We start from the raw sequence: 19731 nt of genomic DNA, 5'->3' as shown, positions 1-19731 counted from the left end.
ATGAACACACACAAAAAGTAGAGATTTAATTTATTGGTTGCTCTTTGGCAAACATTATATAGAACATTATTGGGGAGAAAATTAAATTCTAGTTACAGATTCGTACAACTTTAAGCCAAAATAGCTTTTATGACACTATCAAATCCCCTCTCACCCTCATACACAGCAAGGTAGTTCCATCACAGTCTAGACAATTCTTTGTTGTTTTTCAATGATTAAAGCAGACACAATATATAATGTAGGTAATATTAAATATCTTGAGTAATAACAAATCAACAGAACTACTTTCACCCTTTCACTCTTTAGCATCAACTGGTCACTTAGAAATGTTTTGTCCCTAACTTTTCACTTTAAATTTCCTCTTTAAAAGGACTCTCTGAACTAGTCATCATTATCCACTATATGTTTGTACACACTCATCTTAAGTCTCCCAAAATCACACTGAAAGTTCTTCCTAATATTGCTTCAGAAACGTTAACCTTTAAGGACCATTCAATTTAAAAAAATAAAAGCTCAGGTCTTGACTATGTAACACATCTTATAATACGTGTAAGATGGTATTTCTCTCTGCCCTGACAAGTCTCTATCAACATACAATGTGCCAGCTTCTTCTCCTAACTCAGAGGAAGTCATATAAAGGAGAAAAAGAAAGCAAGCTTGAAATCACAATGACCAAAGGACCTGAATTAATAATTACATTAAATAACCATAACTTTTTGTTTAACTATTCACATTCCACACAGTGGAAATTATCCTTTCCTCCAGATTTTTCTCATACAACTTTTAACTTTGAAGAATGACAGTAACAAAAAACAACTTACAAACTTACAAGATGTGTATTTACTCTTCTAATGCCAAGCACAAAGTGTACATCATAAAATTCATCTTTGGTGTTTGGCATTTTTTTTTTTGATAGGTAAGATCAAGATCACAACTATCTTGCCATAAAAAAATCCTACTACAATAATGCAAAAATATATATCATTACATCATTGGTGACTCCAATAAAATAAGTAACAGATATGGCGTTTTCAATAAATGTTGGAAGCCACACCATACTTGTGCTCATCTTAATACAGGCACAGTAAGAAAAGCAAACGTTTTCCTCTTTGGCTAGTGCTATGCTTCTAGGGTATTTATGCTGCTGATTATTCTGGTGAAGTTAATTTTGAGGAAATTCTCTTTACTTGAGCCAAATCTGACTTACATGCAAGACTGTGGTACAAGCTCCTAAAAGAAGATTGCTGCTGCCAACTTAAGTCATCTCTTTTTAACAAAATTGCATGCTTGTGGCAGAATTAAAACAACAAGAGAAATTCAATGTTTGCTGGTTCTGAATGTCATTTTTCCTCTCTGGTGTGGTTTTACATTTAAAGCTTCTTCCCCTTTCTTTTCCTTTCCCCCACCCTCAAAATTCTGCCTTTGCATTTGTGTGCTTAATTAAATCCATGTTGTGCTTTATTGTTGGAGGATGTGGATGATACAAAGATTTAGGGCAGGGGAATACAGTGTATATGAAATGCATAGACTAGGTGTTTGCATGAATTTGCCTAATGTAGAATCATCAGTAGTGATTTATAAATATTTAAAATTAGACCCAACATTTTGGGTGTTCATGCCTCTGTCTAAAGGCATGGCTCCTGTTGGTAGATGGGAGAGCACTAACCCACAACAAAAGCAACATAAAAACAGCTTCTTTAACTGCAATGGTTCTTTGAATGCTGGAATCTTGATGGGCAACTGAATCTCAAATCTCTGATGTTTGTTTTCCAAATGACACTTGACTTGGCTAGAGAAGCTGAGAAGATAAAGGAAAAAAAAAAAACTGGGGCATTTATATATAGAACTTCAGGCTTGAAGAGAATAGCTTAGCCAAATTCAAAGTGCAGTAAGGTTCACATATCCTGCACTTTGGTCATTAGAAAAAGTCTATATAGGCATTTGGCAAGCAGCCCCAAGTTTCCTCAGTGGAAAGCACCTCCAGTAGGTACAGAGTGGTTGCTATGTCCCACAGATACTACTGGTAGCAGATGGACAGCTCCAAGGGTCCTTGCAGACCCTCAGAGAACAAATGAAGAAAGGGAGGTCAGACCCCTCACATCTCCTCCAGGTGTTAAAAGCTAACTATTACCATGCCAGAGGCAATCCCACTTACTTCCTTACTCTCTTCTCTCTAGTTCAGTCTTCTAACAAGAGGCAATACAAAACCACCCCAAATAGGTTTATAGCTAAAATGGAGCAGGCCCTAAACTCTCAGCTTAGACTGACCTTTCCTGTCAAGTATACTCAGCAGATGCGGAATGTTTATAATACAGGGTTGTGGCTTTTGGGAGCATTATGTAGGAACAATGATTTGAGGAAAAGATGATTATAACCAAGAAAAAAATATTAGTACCTGAACCAAGGAAGTTTTGGGCTTTTTTCTATTCCTGCATGGAAGGTTCTAAACTACATCAAATGTCCACCTGTGGGGCAAAACAGCTGGGGCTATTTGGGTTTAGCTTGATTACTTGGTTCTGAAAACAGGGGTGGTCGATATTTAAGTTTTAAGTTTGGTGTTGGGTTACAGCTAGTTTTGGTAGATCCCAGTGACAGCCAAAGTCAATGATATTTTGGCAATCTTATTTCTCCTCTGTTCACTTGGGTTCTTTTAAATACCAGGAAACCCTTTCACTGAAGCATGGGCCTGGCTGTGTTTGGACTAGGCCTTCCAGTTCTCTGCACATCTCCCTATTGAATTCTGCTGGCTGTGACTGGTCCTCACCCTCAATGCTCTCTTTGTCGCTGCCCTGTTCTGATTGTCATCGATCACACCAGCCTCCCCAGAATCTGGTGGGTCTTCACAATATGAAAAAATGTTTACATCATGGTCAAGCAAATTAATTTAGAAGCCTTGGCAGACATGGGATGAGACTGAAATAGACACTGAGAATCTAAGAAAGGAAGGAGTGTGGAAGAGAGAAAGAAGGGAGGAAGAAAGCTGAAGATAATGTCTCTGAGTCTAACACAACACACAAATAAGTCTCTTGCCCTCAGAGTAGCCTCTTCCATTAACATTCATTCTGAAGGAAGATCCTGATCCCCAGGGGGCACATAGAAGACAAATGCAGATCCAGACCACAGCCCTGCCTCTGTGGATGCCAGGGGTGGTGTGGGCATTTTGACCATCCCTGTTTAAAGCAGATAATAATAGGAAGTGAACTCTATCAGAGACTGTTTCCTTTGATGTCTGAAAACACCCACAGACACCCAGGCAGACTCATGCACACAAACTACGGACAAGCAGGCTCTGGTTGGGAGGCAGCCGCTTTTTCTTCTGGCCTCTAGATTTAAGCCAAGTAAGAATCAGGTTGCTTAGGTGTGGCTCTGGGCCTGCCTGGGGCTGCATCCCTAGGACAGGCTGAGTGTGACTTAATCCAAATCGATGGATATGCAACGACACTGCTTCACACGTGTGACCCTCTTCTTCTTGGTGGGTGGCTGTAGTTCGGGGCAGTTGAGTGTGACCATCATGGTGGTGAATTTCTTGGGCTTGCAGAAGGAGCAGGACTGAAAGGAGCCTTCCTCCTTCCGGATGTGCCTGGGGATGTAGAAGGAGTTGCACTGGCCATAGCAGAAGCGATTGATGATAGTGCGGCTGTTGCAGCCCTCCTCGTGGATGGTTTGCTTAAGCGGCTGGGTTTTGCACCAGTCTCGCTTTAGGTATTTGCGCTCGGTCACGTGGAGGGCCTCTTGGCTGGACTCCAGCACCTCCTCCCCCGGCATGGCAGTGCCCCGCCCCTGGCCCCGCCCCCGGTTCCTGGAGCCAGGCTGCTGGGGCGACTGAGTCTGCTCGGAGTCATTGTGCTGAGCCTTGTCTGGCGGGGGAATGGCACCTTGGGACCCTTTCTTTTTTCCTTCAGCAGCCGGCAGCAGGGTCCCCAACAGGAGAAGCAAAGCTCCCACAGTGTAGGCGGTGCGGCTCATACTAAAGGGAAGCAGAGAGGGAAGAGAGGACAAATGGAAGAGTGAGTTAAGGAAAAATCAATGATAGCACCTAACATTTTATGTGGCGCTTGTTAAACACTGTATGTAAAATACTCCGTTGGCTTCCCACTATCTCAAGCTCTGAAAGTAACCAGCCTGGCTCCACAATAAACAAGCCAATATTTAAACTCAGCCGGGACCCTTGTGTGGAGGCACATAAGATTTCCTTGCTGATTTCTCACACCCAATTATATTGACTTTGCATTACGGTCACTTAACTGTATTTATTCTTGTATTTGATGACATGAAGCTTTTCACTCTTACCAGGCATTGGAAAACAGAGATGCAAGGGAAGGCCAGAAAGCATGTGACAGGAGAGAGAACAATTTAACAGGAAGCACACTGGATGAAGCTGCAAGCCCAGTTTCTGGTTGTAGTCTTGGGACAGCCACTTGCTGTCTGACCTTGATAAACTCACTTTCTTTTTGTTCTTTAATTTTTAAAAATTTTTTAGTTGTAGATGGACACAATACCTTTATTTTATTTGCTTATTTATTAATTCTTTTATATGGTGCCAGGAGTTCAACCCAGTGCCACACACATGCTAGACAAGCACTCTACCACTGAGCTACAACCCCAGCCCCATAACTCACTTTCTTGATACATGACTCTTATGTAAGCAGAGTTGCAAACACCTCTCTCAAAGAGTTCATTCAGGTCAAAATTGATTTTAAAATAATAGTAATTTGAGAACTAGATAAACATATACAGATAGCAGTATATTGTGGATAGAACAAATGACTACATCAGGCAGATCACATAACTCTAAAGATCCCTCCACCCCTCACTTATTCTCATCTTGAAACTGGGTCCAGATATTCCTCTTATCACTTTTTACATCATAGGCTATACTTCTCTACTTTTTAAGTGGTAAAATGTCACTCTCCTATGTGTCTGTGTGTGTGCATAAAGTTTAAAAGGTAGAAAAATGACCTGTAAGCCCGATGCTCAGAAGGCTGAGGCAGGAGGATTGCTTGAGCCCAGGAGTTCAAGGCCAGCCTAAGCAACACAGTGAGACCCCTGTGTCTAAAAACAAACAAACAAACAAACAAACAAGAGGCAACATGATTTTTTAAAAAATGAGCATGATAGAACAGATATGTGTAAAAAATTGCATTAATAAACACCACAGGCGTGTTGAATAAATTAATGACAATGAATTATTGTGGGTGGGTCTAGAGCTAGATATAGGTCAGAAAGGGCATATGAATGGTGACATAAATATATAAGGCAGAGGGAAAATTGACTGGCTTTTATCCAAGAGAGAAAAAAGAATGGAGTGAACAAAGTATATCAGGGAAAGAAAGACTCTTAGATTGTTTCAGAGAGGTAGAGCAGAAGGAGAGAAAAGGGGAGGGAGAAGAGCCAGAGAGTGCAAGAGAGAAGCATCAGACTATCCTGATTCTTTGGAGAAAGTCTTCCTGGGCTGGACAGTCCAACCCTCAAGGGGGATCTTGTTTAAATGCAGATTCTGAGTCCTCAGTCTGTCCTGATTCTGAGTCCTCAGTCTGTAGGAGGCCTGTAGCACTTGGGGTCATGGGGTATAATGGGATTGTTTAAATTGGGATGTATTTTCTTTTCTTTTTTTTTTGAATTTGCTCTTTTTAGTTATATATGACAGTAGAATGTATTTTGACATACCATGCATACATGGAAAAAGGACATATTTTCTTTTTTAAGAATACAGTTTCAAATTCACATGGTCCCTCCCCAGGTGATCACAACATCTGATCTGATTTCTGAGGTCTCCTCTGGCCTACTCCCATGGTTTCCTGAGCTGAAGGACATAGCTGTGGAGTACTTATTTCTTTGCTCTTCCAAACACTAGCTTAGCACATGATGACCCCTAAGTGCCATGCAACCTTAAAATTTTCCCCCATGAAACCTGACAAGTCTGTATGATTATCTTGAGTAATTTTCTTTCAAAGACAAAAGCAGGGTAGCATCTACATTCTCTAATGGACAGCCTCTGGTAAGTAAAGACTATTCAGCCCAAAGGCTAATGTCAAACTAAGATAATTAAATATTACATTTAAAACATCCTTAAATGTCATCATCTTTCCAACAGTATCCTAATACTTTTGGGCAAGTTCAAGTTTGGAGCTGATAATGTGACATTTAGCTCCTGTTCCAACTGTAGGTTCCCTGGCTTTTATCAGTTTATGTTACAACATCCCTGTTCTTTAAACAGAGTTGGTTTTGCCCCAACAATAACAAAAAAATTAATTTCTTTGTTTTGTCTTTTTTTAAAAAAAATCACTTATAAGAAAAGTTCAGTTATAAAACAGTACTGATTTTCTCCAGAGACTAGGAGAACATGAGCCGTGACCATTCAGTCTCCTGGGCAAATATATCATGAATTTGAGAAGCTTTCACAAGTTTCTGCTGTTTACTCAATTTAGGGCCAAGATCTAAAATAAAACTCATTCACTGAGCATTTCAAAGGAGGAATACATAATATCTATGCCCACAATCTTATTCTAAACCTACTAAAAATGACCTATAGTCCAATTCAGTCCTCCCAACCAGGACCGCACCACCCCACCGCAAGCCCACCATCATAGAGGACATTCTGAGATTGACTGCAAAGTATGTTGATTGCATATGACAGGTATCACCCCTTCCACAAACATCTATCCACAAAATGTAATTTTATTTCTCTGGACCAACTTAGGATACTTTTTATACTCAACCTTTTCTTCCTGACATTTTCACTTAAGTTATTGAACAATATCCACTCTGAGAGTTGATGAGGGCTTGCTCATCATCAGTGCTTGGCACAGAGGAGTTGCTCATTAAAATTTATTAAATAAATGATTACTATGATTGATACAGTTTCTGTCCTTTGCATTTTAAAATGTCTTCACTAATGCCGGTATAGAAAAGCCAACTGCAATGTTTTTGGTTTGTGACCCTCGGTATGGGAAACTTCTCCTAGCCTAAAGAGCTTCCTACTACTTGACTTTCTTTTTCCAGGAAAACTCAAATGTTCCCAACTTTTTACTGGTAACATGTGGAATAATGTGGATTTTCTTTCCTAATTGAAGCTACTGAATATACTGTGGTAGAAACTAACAACAAAGCAATGAATTCAAAATTAGTAGACTGGTTTTCAGCTTCAATTTAGACAAACTTATTGTTCTTATGGAAGCATGCATACCCTGTAAGCCAAAGGGGTCTATAGTGACAGGTTTGTTTGTTTGTTTTTAAGAAAAGTAAACTCACCTCACAATAAGATTTACTAGGTGTGGAAAATGAAATATTGTTCATTTCTAAAAAGTCTGTTCTTTAAATATCTTCAGTGTTTGTTGTAAGGCTTTTGAGATATTAAACTTTATAGTTAGTCAAAGAAAAATAAAAACAACTTCAAGAAAGTCAATCAACAGAGATCTCAGCTTCTTAGAGAACAGCTGTACTGTGAAGCACCGTGGATATTCTACATGAACAAGATTGAGGGATTGAGAACTGGAATTAGTACTGGAACCAGGGCCATATCAGCCATTGTGGTCAATCATCCATGCCCTCCCCACCCCCAAAACAGTCTTGATCATTCAGTGAAGGAATAGGAGTGTTTCACTCTTGTAAATATCACAAATGTACCGGAAATCAAGATGTAAATTCCTTGAAGACAATTTTCTTCCACAGAACACCTAGCAGTTGCCTCATAATCAAAAAGCAGTCCAAATGCTGATCTGTATTTAGGTTTCTATGAATTATTCTCCATGTCCAACAATTAGCTGCAAACAATTTATGGTAATTTCCATTTATAAAGTCACCTATTCACATCATTAAATTAAAGCTCATAAACTCAGCGTGCATCATAACACCCAACAAATCCCTTGATTCTCCTTTGCAGGTAGTATTATTATTCTTTCCAAAGTCCACCTTAACAATCCCTTAGTGGATTTCTGCTTCTCCAAGCAGTGTGATCATATTTGCATAATAAGCTTTCTCTGCAACTATTCTCTAATAGCAAGGCTCATTCCACCCCACCCTACTGTCTTCCTCTCCAATCCAAATCACATCTCGGAAGATATACTCTTAAAGCACGTCTTTTCTCCCTCATAATTTCCTTCCAGTTCCCAATGATTAAGAGTACATGCCATCAAAAAGACAAACCATAGTAACCATCTCACTCCTCGATAGGTCATGATGATTATTTCAGTCCTGGAAAAGACTCAAAGTACAAAACCTTCCTCTACTTCTGGAGACTCAGAAATAAAAATAATATGTGTGATCTGTTTCCAATACTGTTGTCTTTGGGAAAGTCTGGGCCAGTTCCTTTCAGCACTCTTCACACTGAACTTCTCATTTTAGCCAAGTGACCTGTTCCTACTCAGTTAAACAGAGTTCTGAGTGAAAATTACAGGGAAAGCCAGATATCTGTGCCTGAACTTCTGGTTAATTCCTCCTGTTGAACTAACTTTTAGAAAGATATTCAACAGGCATACATCAAATTATTCTTCCAGCATAAAACATAATGGAATTATGCAAATGTTCCACTTGTAGGCCAGATTTTAGAAGAAAATCTATTCCTCTTTTTCAGGACTAAATATTTGGAAAGAATACAGGTTATTTTTTGAATTTTACCTTTAATTTTTTAAAAAGGCAATCAATCAACTTTTAGAAATTAGAGAAATTTCTTAATAATAGGGTCGATTTTTTTTTTTAAAGAAAACTTGCACCAAGGAGATCAAAAGAGTTGACAGCTGGCATACCAACACATCCCCTACCTGTTGCACATCTCTTAACCAAACCTCCCTATTCTGAAGACCATTTAGGTCAAATCAGGCCACTTCCCAACACTTCATAGGGCAGGAAGGAGACCTCCTAGTGGTTAACTATCTCAATAGCTCAAAGTTCATTGGAAGATTATTATTATTTAGTGAGGCTAATGATTGTATACAATTCTTGAAGTCAACAGGAAATGAGACAGAGAAGAATAAATGTTAAGTATTCACTCAAAAGCACTATTGAAGAGATAGCCAAGTTACAGATTGTGTATTGTAGAGAAATGTGTGTTAGTCACTGTGTAAGTGGGATTCAAGATGAAATTCAGAACCACCTGTGATATATCTTGGTTCGGTATCATATTACTATTTCACCCAACACCCCCACAAATAATAAAAGTTATCTTTTATTTTTGAGCCTTTACTATGCCAAGAATTGTAATGCTAAATTCTGTCAAATATTCTCATTTTGCACAACAAAATACAAGGTAGATAATATTGTCTTTGTCTTTACAGCCAGGAATTTATCCAAGGTCACAAGCTTATAAGAGGAGAGCTAGGATTTAAGTTCAGTTCTACCTAGCCCCACCCCCAACGTGTCTGTAACTACTGTCCCACTGACACCCAGCAAGGTATTTAAGAGACACATGGGTTTGTTTTCTAATGCAATAAAATAGAATACTGTCAATCAAATAACTATCTATTTTGTATCTTTAACATGTGAAGAAAAAGACTTCTTTGTCCCAGGAATTCTTGTTGTACTTTGCATTTCTACAAGCATGTGTTAAAAGACAATTCCCCACAGATATAAGATATGGCTGGTAGCACCTGCCTGATCTGTGCCTTCCAGTTAGTCACCTCCCCTAATTGCCACCTCTCCCTTCCTTTACAGGAAAGGTTTATGTCTTATCTTTTACTCTTGGCTCTAGAACATTCTCCACAGCTTTGCTGTCAACAAGAATTTGCTGGGAGAGCAGTATGACATGAAATTTCTTCACATTTTTACCGATTTGACCATTAAAACTGAAGTCATGATGGCTTCAGTTGAGAAGATGGTGCAGGAGGCTCTCATTCAGGGACATGGGAATGTAACAGGTTTCTATTCTTCCCTGTATAACCACTCACATAAAGACTACATTAGCAAACCTGGATTTCCTACAGATTGTGGGTTACCAAAACATTTCACTCAAAACGAACTTTTAAGAAAATAGGAAACCTGTGAAATAACAAAGTTTACAAAAGATTCTAATTCCTACAATGACCTGGAGGTTAAACAAACACACACACACACACACACACACACACACACACACACACTGAGGTGGGGAACACCACCCTACAGTTCTAAAGAATCCTTGAATAATTACTTGATACTAACAATTGAACAGTGCAATTTATCCAGTGATAGTAATTAAATCACAGTTGTAGACTTGGCTGGGGGAGGGAGTGAAGGAGAATCTAGTTCTCTTAGTATCTTTCCCTCTTTGCTTTTAGAAAAATCTATTTCATCAAGTCCTCCAAGCTCCCGCTCCTCAGGGGAAAAAAAAAAAAAAAAAAAAAAAAGGAGGAGGGCAACCCTGCAGCCCTGGGGTGAAAGAAGACTCCTCACCCTGGGATCAGGGTTATCTTAACCTCTTCTACGCTATTTATTTAACTTTTGTGTACAGCCAGAAGGAAGCCACTACTCTAGGGTCTCTGGGACAGCATAAAACCCTGGTGACCCACTCAACACAATAGACCGTTTAAATCAGTTGTGTCCTGTCACCATCTCTGGGGAACATAAACAGACACGCACACCGCTTGAATTTGCTGTTTCCAGCAGGAGATCCAATTACTCACTGATGGTCGCTTCTCTGCCCTCGGACCGTTTAAGAGCAGATTTTTCATCCCTAACTTTGAGACTATAATTCTGCCTAAAAGAGCTGAGATTTGGTGTCGGTCAAGGAGGGGCAAATGGCAGCTGGATCAGACTAGAGAGTGGTCCTGAGCTTGCGGGAAGGGGCTCACATTCTCATAATCCTCTGTAGGGACCGTCACCAGAGCCTGGCACCGGGAAACGCCAAGCTGGGGCGCCCCCAAGGCGGAATGAGATCTGAAGACAGTGCCAAGCGAGAGCTGTTGTGCGTCAGTTTCCAAACCTGAAGTCTACAAATAATTATGACAGGAGAGGTGACAGCCCTGTTTATTCCCCTCGCTGACTCCTCGAGAGCTAGGAGCCAGGCAGCGGGTGAGAATAGGGGCTACCAGCGAATTCCAGCAGGGGACCAGCCTCCCACAGAGGAGTCCCAACGTCTTCTGTCGCTAGCCAGGGGCACGTATCAAGGCGAGACTGGTGCCACCGGGATACAGACTAAGGGGCACCGGCAGAAAAGGGAACTATCTGACCGTCGCTTCCCGGCGCCCGCACGTCTGCAAGTCAAGGCGCGCGTGGAACCTAGAGAGGCTCAAATTGAAAAACCAGCACTCACGAGTGCGCGGACAGAACGCTAGTTTGTATGGTGTGTGCTGTGTGCCGAGTGAGCTCTGAGGGTTCGCAAGATCCGGCCCCCAGGACCGCCTACTGCACTCCAGCTTCGGGTTACTGGACCCTCCGGTTTGTGGTTAAACCCCGCGGCTCCGCTCTTCCCAGACTCTCTTACCAGAGTTATCTAACCTCCCCAGCTAGCAAATACATCACTAAGTCTTAGGATCCCAGGATTTGTAGCACGGTAACTCTCTGGAGTCCCACAGGGCCCTTAAAACGCCCGCAGCCGCAGCGCAGTGCTTAAATTACAGGGGTCCCTCTCGATACGACTTGCAGCGCTGTCGGCGGTCTAGCGGCAAATTCCCGCCGCCCTCGCTCAAGATCCCGCGGCTCCCGAGCTCCAGCAGCCCAGACTCCGCGCTTTCGAGGTACGTGCGAGTCAAGCTGAGGCTGCTGCCAGGAGCACCGGGAGCATGTTCTTGGGGCTGCAGGAGGGGGAAATGAGATGCAGGGGACTGCCCACTCTTGACACCCTTTCCCCCTAGGTTTTCCAACAGACCCAACTGAGCCAGGTCATAGCATCTACGACGACCTCGACGGGAAGGACCCCTGATGGTTCTTCAGGGTTCACCCCAGAGAATCGCAGGACCTGGGTGCACCGAGGGCTGCCTGAATCGAGAGGGACTTGGGGATCCTTTGCTAATGCCTACACACACACACACACACACACACACACACACACCTCCCTTCGTCCCTCCCTACAGGGTGTCTCTGCGCTCACCTGTCAGTGTAGTGAGTCTTTCGGCCCTACCTCTCGATGCGTGGTGCTGGGTGCGGCCACAGCTCAAGTCGCTTGGGCTCGGCGCAGCCGGACTGAGGGTGACGCTAACGAAGTGCACTGAATCCTCCGGTCCGCGAAGGGCACACCGAGTGTCGGGCATCTCGCTGTCTCCCGTTTAAATGCCGGCGGCCAAGCACTGCATCCCGGGCCGAGCCTCTCCATTGGCCAGGCGCCGCCGCCGCCGTCGGACCCGTTATCCGCCCCCTTTCCCGGTATTGCCCCCGCCCCCTGTACCCGTCCTGCTTCCATGTGGGGTCCCCTCTCCGCCCGCCTCGCCTCTTTGTCTGCTCCCCCCGCCCGGGAGGGCTGGGAGAGGTCACCCCAGGGAACCGCGCCTGGAATGCACAGCAAATCACATTTTCCGCTCCCGTTGGAGAGGGAAGCGCGGGAGGAAATCCCCCGGGCTCCTGGCCCCTCATTCCTCCTCCACCCCAGGTCCGACCAATTCGCTTCTCCGGCGTCGAGCCCCTAGCTCAATAGCGGAGACTGCACTGAGAAGAGCTAAGTCCTTACCGGATCCTAACGGATGAGGCGATTTTAACCCCTGGAGACAAGAGAAGAGCGGAACGCTGGATCGCCCGGACTTGGCGGCTCCGCCCGAGGCCCCCAACTTCGAGGGCGCTGACCCCTGTGCCCGGACTAACCCCCGCGTGCTCGCCGGCCGCCAGCAGGAGCCTGTCGCCAACATGACACCCTCCTCTCCGCGCCCGCCAGGGGTTTTTTCAGCTCAGTTGCCGGCGGCTTCGGCTGTGAGTTGTACCGGGTGCGGGGGAGGGGGGGGGTAAAATTAAAAGAACCTCAGTAATCAAGGTTTCCATTTCTAAATGACCTTAAAAAGAGAGAGCACACTCGCTAAGCGTGAGGGATTTTCATATAAAAGAATAAATCGGGAAGAAAAGAAAACGTTGGATGAGGATATAACTTCCAAAATCTAAGACAAAAACCTATATATGTGGAAAACCGATGTCACATTCCGTATTCATTAAGAATACCCCGAAGAAAAGAGGAAGCAGAGAACATACCAAGGGTGAAAACATTTTTCAAACAATGAGTGAACACATTCATTTGTTCTCGTCACTTGGAAATTGGTTTCTCAAAGAGGGGGTATGTGTCACGATTATAGTCCGTGCAAAAATCAACCAGTCTCCTAGGTCTGTGGATGGACTCCATCAGCCAGGTCAAATGAAGACTCTGAAAAAGATTTGTTAAAGAAGGAAATTTGAAGGTGTCTGTATTGCCTAAAGCAAAAATAAATTACGAAACTCTTCAAAAGATACTTAGGGAAAACCCGTGGTTTAAGTACACTTGTCTAGGAAAACAAAACCAAACCGGAAAACAGCATACTTTTTTTCTCTTAATATGGCATTAAGGGGAAAGAACAAGAAACACGAACACCTATTAGATACTGTTAGGAACTTGAATAAGAGTTTTAGAAGTAAATGAAGCAAGAAAAAGTTTCCTTGAGTGAATGACTAGAGAATCTTAATCGTCTGAAGGTTTTGGTTGTGCAAATGGCAGTTTTTGAACATGAATGCTAGTACTGCACTTCACATGCTTCCAGTCGTTAGCATCCCATAAGCCATAGTTTATAGTTGTCTTACAGGATGGGAACATTCAATGGGCTTAAAGTTCTATCCTGGTCAAGTGGGCTCCTGGAGAGAGAGGTAGTCAGAAATACACAAAATAATTAAGAGTTCAGGCAAAGCCCACCACCAAGCTGTATGCAGCTAGCTGCTCTCTGTGTGAGAACTATTCTACAGAGAAAAGGAAACACATTTTACACATTTATTGACTTTTTCTAATCTAAAAGCAATGCTTTAATCATATATTTTTTTCCATATAAACCATCCCACCTACCAACAAAGAGGTGAAATTTACCTCCTGAAATGGAAGTAATTGTTTTTGGAAATTTGCCATTCAGGCTTTATATATCTTTATCCAATAAATGTTGATAATCACTGTGACTGTCTCAGGAAGCTTCTTGGCCATAATCTCTACAATAGAAACACACACACACACACACACACACACACACCACAAAACTCTAACCCATTCACTCCATCATTTTTCTTCATGGTCACTTCTCTCTCACTATCATCTAAGTATTTCCTCCCACTAAAATGTAAATATCATGAGGGTAGGGACTTTGTTCATTTTGCTTACTTTGTTACATGAAACACACAGAACATAAAGTGTCTTACACAGAACTAGAATCCAAATAAATACTTGTGGATTGAGAATGTTCATCATATTCCCACTAACTAGGATTACCAACCATGCCAAGTGCTGAGGACAAAGCCACCAGCAATATAACATAGGCCCTTACCTCATTGAGTTTATAGCCCATCATGCTTGTAAATATTTATTAAAATTGAGCAAGTTTTGGCCTCATGTTTGTGTTTTCATAACAGCCAGTCATTGCAAACCATTATCCAATCAGGATGAAGGCAAAAGTGTAAAAACTCCTTAGAACACTTTAAGTATAATTACCTAATTGAAACCTGCTTTTAGTAAAGAGAGAAGTAGAATAGCTTGATGTTATCAAGGTTAGACTTCTAAATCTAAGGTGCCTAAGCAATGATGGCTAAGTGGTACTTAGTGAATCTACTTTCAAGTTACCTTGAGGCTATGTGAGAAGAATAGACCCTGATGAGCTACTGGTTTGTAAAATCCTTTTTTCTTGTTTTGTCCACCTATTTACAGGACAGCATATACAGAATATAGTGTCTAACCCCAAGATGCTAATGTGCTATTTTCTGGGTCTGGGGAAGAACTTTAAAGGCTTTTGTAGGGAAATTTTTGCTTAGACCTGTGCAAATTACCAACAGCTGTTCATTCAATAGCAGAGACGATGCCATCTTGCATTGGATAGAAAGAATAAATCCCTTTATATATTTGAAATTTATACATTTGGTGTGCCCTTTCTACAGAAAAAAGTGATTAACAATATCTAAAGAAAAAAAGATATTTGTGATAATTACATAGTAGTTAAATGATTGACATTCAGAATGGATTCTCTTATCTATCAATAAGACCCTACAAATAACCAAGAGAATAAAAATAAACCTGAACAGCCAATAAACGTGAAAAAATGCTAAATTATACCAGTAAATCAGAGATAAACAAAGTGAAATAAGAAAATACTGTCGCTTATCAGATTAGCAAAGACTTAAAAGCCTGACAACATCCAGCAATGGAAAGAGTATGGAGAGGTGGGTACCCAAATGCATTGACAGTGAGAACATAAGTGATGTGACCATTTCAGTGAGCAATTTGCCGATCTGCAAAATTACAAAGGCACCTAGTAATCACCTGTGTAGTATGCAAAAGGCGAAAAATTGGAGATGGCATAAGATAATATTTTACTCACATGGTAAAATTCTATTTAGCTACTAAAAGAAATGGGCTAGAATATATATATATTTCAACTTAGAGCTCAAAAACAATGATGTTTAGAAAAATGCAGAAGGGCACTAGCAGTGTGACACTATTATATATACTTTACAATAAACACATGAAACAATAGTATAATTTGTTTATGAAAACATATGTGTTCGTATAAATGTATAAATAGTGGATTGGAATCCAGACCTTTGATGGTGCTCACCAGAATGGGAGTGAGAGCAGATGGATTAGGGTTGAAACATTACAGAGATTCCAACTTTATAATGCTTTTTAAAAATTATTCTTCATCTTGAAACAAATACGACAAAATGTTGACAATTTTAATTTCTGGGGGGTGGGTCCATGAATATTTGTTAGATTGTTCTCTTTAAATTTTGATAATTTTTTTTCAAACTAAAAGTCTGATAAGAGTGATTTATCCATTGTGTACCAAGAACTTTTGCTTTCTGAATGGCTTCTGTAACCAGCTCCAATCAGAATAAGCTTGTTTCCAGAACACAGAAAGGCCCTTATGGATGGTTTTAAGTCTACTGATCTGTCTGAGGATTGATTCCTGGCTGTCGCCTTGCTCTCCACACATAAAAAGTAAAATGTTGACCAGTTTCCTGTATATGGAAAATACATGTGCATGTGAAAATTCTGAACGGTGCTGCCAAATACAAGTATATGAAACAATGAATTACTCAAACCATTTTAATACAATTTTTACCTTATTCCATACGTATTTATTGTGTACACTACATGTGTGGTGTAGTATTGCTTAGACCTGTGCAAACTATCAACAGCTGTTCATTCAATGGCAGAGACGATGCCATCTTGCATTGGATTAGAAAGAATAAATGACTATGATCTTTCACAGTCAATATGCAGACACAGTGGAAAATAGTGCTGAATTGGGAGACAGAAGAATCCAAATAAGTTCCTGACTCCTTCTGAATGCCTCTGGGTTAGTATTTTAACCCTGTGAGGCCAAATTCAATCATCGGTGTTATAGGAATGGTAATAATAGCTACTTCTGGACGGAAGATGGAATTAAGTAAAATAATCTCTGTGAAAGTGCGAGACATCTGATACACATCAGTTTCAGCACGGATACTAAAGTTCAGTTGGGAGCAGAAACACAAACTATTAAAGTTTAACAGAAACATAAGTTATGTCTTGTGTAGCTTTATGTTCACGGTATGTAATACAGTGAAAGGCACATAGTAGGTCTTGAAAAGACTACTAAATGAGTACTTGAATAGGGAGAAGGAAGGAAGGAAGGAAGGGAAAATGAGGAAAGAAGGGAGGGAGAGAGGAAGGAAAAAAGACAGAGAGGGGGCAGGGAGGAAGAAAGGAAAGAAAATAACTGATACTATTCTAGGAAAAGGCACTAGCAACTTCTATTTTCTGGGAAAACTAGGAGCTGGTATAACTACTCCACAGAGGGGCATAAGCAGAAGGGCAAATCCTTCTGTCTTTCTTTTGTCTGTACCATAACAATCACTTTAACCAAAAGTTACAGTTTTGAGGATGTTTCCAAGGCAGAGAGGCTGAGAAAAAGAGAGCAGAAGATGCCTGAGTGCTTTGTTAGAGCGCCTGAAACTCCCAAGCAGAGATTGCAAACAGAGACTGGGGAGTGAAACCAGACAGAGAAACAGAGACAGAAATGTATTTCTCAGCAAAAATCCACATACCCAGTGCCTAAATATAACAGAACTCACTTGAAGTGAGGCTCCCATCCTTGCCTGCAGACTGAGTGACTCTTGTTATGTTTGAAAATTCTCTATTTGTTTTGAGCTCTCTGACATGACCTCACTCTTGGAAAAATTTTGACAGGGACTTTCTTCAGTTATTGATTTTCTGCTTTCCTTTATAGCTTGAATTGCTATGGTTCTTCATTTTCTAAACTTTTTAAAAGATACTATTTCCAAGGAAAGTTTATACTACTGCAATTTTAAAATGCTTAAGCCTTGTAAAGCTGGTGAAAGATCTCGGGTTTTACCCTGCTATCCTTGATTTTTTTTTTTTTTTTTTTTTTTTTGTACTAGGGATTGAATCCAGAGGTGCTTAACCACTAAGCCACATCCCCAGTCCTTTTTATTTTTTATTTTGAGATAGGGTCTCGCTAAGTTGCTCAGGGCCTCACTAAGTTGCTCAGGCCGGCTTTGAACTTGTGATCCTCCTGCCTCAGTCTCCTAAGCCACTGGGATTACAGGTGTGTGCCCCTACACCGGGCCCTAGGATGCTTCTTATACTTTTACTTTTGGTTTCTTTAGTTCATTTCCAGCCTTCGTTTACATGAGGTCTCTGTTATCAACTAGGAACCCTTTTTAAAGATTTACCTTTTCACTTTTTTAAATTAATTTTTTAAGTATAGAAGCCCACATGCAATTTTGCTCCTGCTATAAGTATCTCATAAATCACTTGTGCTGGTTCATTCCATCTTTTAAATAATTTTATAACATTATAAAACTATTGTAAAAATATCACAAACTCATCATATAAAACTTGGAAATAGATAAAATTATAAAGACAATTTTAAAAATCTACTATAATCCATCAGTGCCCAAATAACCACTGCTTAGACACAAACATGGATGATATATGTATATACATACATGGATTTTCCTCCAGTTGAATGAAGTGCATGAATGTGTGTGTATGTGTGCTTGTGTGTTGGGGGGAGACAGGGTGATAGGAAACCGCATGTGATAAAATAACTTTTTAAAAAAAATTTAGTTGTAGATAGACACGATATCTTTATTTATTTATTTATTTTATATATGTGGTGCTGAGGATCGAACCCAGCGCCCCACACGTGCAAGGCAAGCACTCTACCACTAAGCCACAACCCTAGCCCCATAACTTTTTTACTTATACTAATATTATAGTTATTTTTCAGGCCACTATCAAAAATGCAATTTTAACAGTTGTGTAATACTCCCTTAAGTGACTAACTTATTTATTTCCTGTTTAGAATTGAGAGGGAGAAAGTGTGTGTGTGTGTGTGTGTGTGTGTGTGTGTGTGTTCATATACATACATACACATATGTCATTATAGTTTGGATCTGGAAGTACCCCGAAGCCTCATATGTTTGTTGAAGGCTTGGTCCCTAGCTGGTGATGCTACTGCAGGAGGGGATGTGTAGAAGAAACTTTAGGAGATTGGGCCCAGCTGGAAGAAATAATTCACTGGGGGCATGCCTTTGCAGGTATATTTTATCCCTGGACCTTTCCTCCCTTTCTTTACCTGCTTCCTGGTGGCCATTAGGTGAGCAGTACTGCTCTACCACAGCCTCCCCCCCCCCATGACATTCTGCCTTCCCACAGGCCCAGAAACAATGGAACCAAGTACCAATAGACTGAAACTTCTCTTTGTGAGCCAAAATAAATCTTCTCTCCCTTAACTTGATTTTCTCAGGTATTTTGTCATAGTGAGAAAAGCTGAATAACATACATGAATGCATATAGATTTCCTAAAGTTCCCTTTTATCAACTTGATTTGTACCAAACACTAAGCTTTGTATACATTATCTAATTTAATTTTCACAACAATTCTGTGGAATTCCTACTATTATTTGCTCTTTCTTTGAAGATGAGGAAACTGGTGTCCAGAGAAGTTGTGTCACTATCTCAAGAGCACACAACTATATGAGGCAGGAAAAGAATTCACAGCTGGCTGAATTTACACTATGCCCCCTAAAGTAGCCTTAACAAGGTACGCTCTGATTTACATTCATACACTGTGTTAGAATTGGCTTCCACATATCACAATTTCTCCACAAGAAAAGGCTTCCCTAAATTCCAAGTGCGTTAAATAATTCAGTAGCTGATACTGTCAAGACGTCTGATTGTGTAAAATATAAACATATGAGAAATACAAGTTTAGATACCACATTACTTTAGTTTTAAATAATTCTGAACGCATGACCATTGAAAACTCAGATGGGCCCTGTCTTCCTGGGATTTGTATAAAAACTCAAGTCTGCCCTATTGCCATTATGACGTTATTAGTGACTATATCAGTCTATTTTTAAAATCAGAAACTTATAAATAAGTTCGGAGTTTGGAGAGTCTCTCAAGACAAAGAAGCATGAAGTGAAGATGGGAAAGCAAATTGAAGACCTGCTTTCCCCTTGAAACATAAACGTGGATTTAAGTGCCATTTGCAATTGGCTCACAGAAAGTCCAAATATCACTATCTTTTGGATCTTGGTTTCCTCTCCATTCCTCCCCTTCCTTGCTTAAAAGGTTAGATCATCTGGAATATGATTTCTCATTCC

At 40.8% G+C, this 19731-nt stretch overlaps 1 protein-coding gene across 3 annotated transcripts; it reads right to left on the bottom strand.

Moving 5' to 3' along the window:
• Window positions 1-13: 13 nt before the first annotated feature.
• Grem1 (gremlin 1, DAN family BMP antagonist) lies at window positions 14-12232 on the bottom strand. 3 transcript variants are annotated; one of them, XM_048793066.1, is made up of 2 exons: window positions 12032-12232; window positions 14-3967 (listed from the first exon to the last, which is right to left on the bottom strand). In XM_048793066.1, exon 2 carries the CDS (start codon window positions 3964-3966, stop codon window positions 3412-3414), a length of 555 nt encoding a protein of 184 aa, XP_048649023.1. In that variant the 5' UTR covers window position 3967; window positions 12032-12232; the 3' UTR covers window positions 14-3411. The 3 variants fall into 3 exon arrangements, with proteins under 3 accessions (XP_048649023.1, XP_015335737.1, XP_048649024.1); XM_015480251.2 differs by having other exon boundaries at window positions 12002-12230; XM_048793067.1 differs by lacking the exon at window positions 12032-12232 and adding an exon at window positions 4960-5004.
• Window positions 12233-19731: the final 7499 nt, after the last annotated feature.

The sequence above is a fragment of the Marmota marmota genome, unplaced genomic scaffold (genome assembly GCF_001458135.2).
Source record: "Marmota marmota marmota unplaced genomic scaffold, marMar, whole genome shotgun sequence".
NCBI classification, from domain to species: domain Eukaryota; kingdom Metazoa; phylum Chordata; class Mammalia; order Rodentia; family Sciuridae; genus Marmota; species Marmota marmota.
The sequence above is the reverse complement of the archived record's forward strand: the minus strand, read 5'-3'. Positions and strand labels throughout refer to the sequence as shown.

Bases quoted from the DNA above. Each gene is read 5' to 3' on its own strand.
- Grem1 (XM_048793066.1), bottom strand. From the start codon at position 3,966: ATGAGCCGCACCGCCTACACTGTGGGAGCTTTGCTTCTCCTGTTGGGG.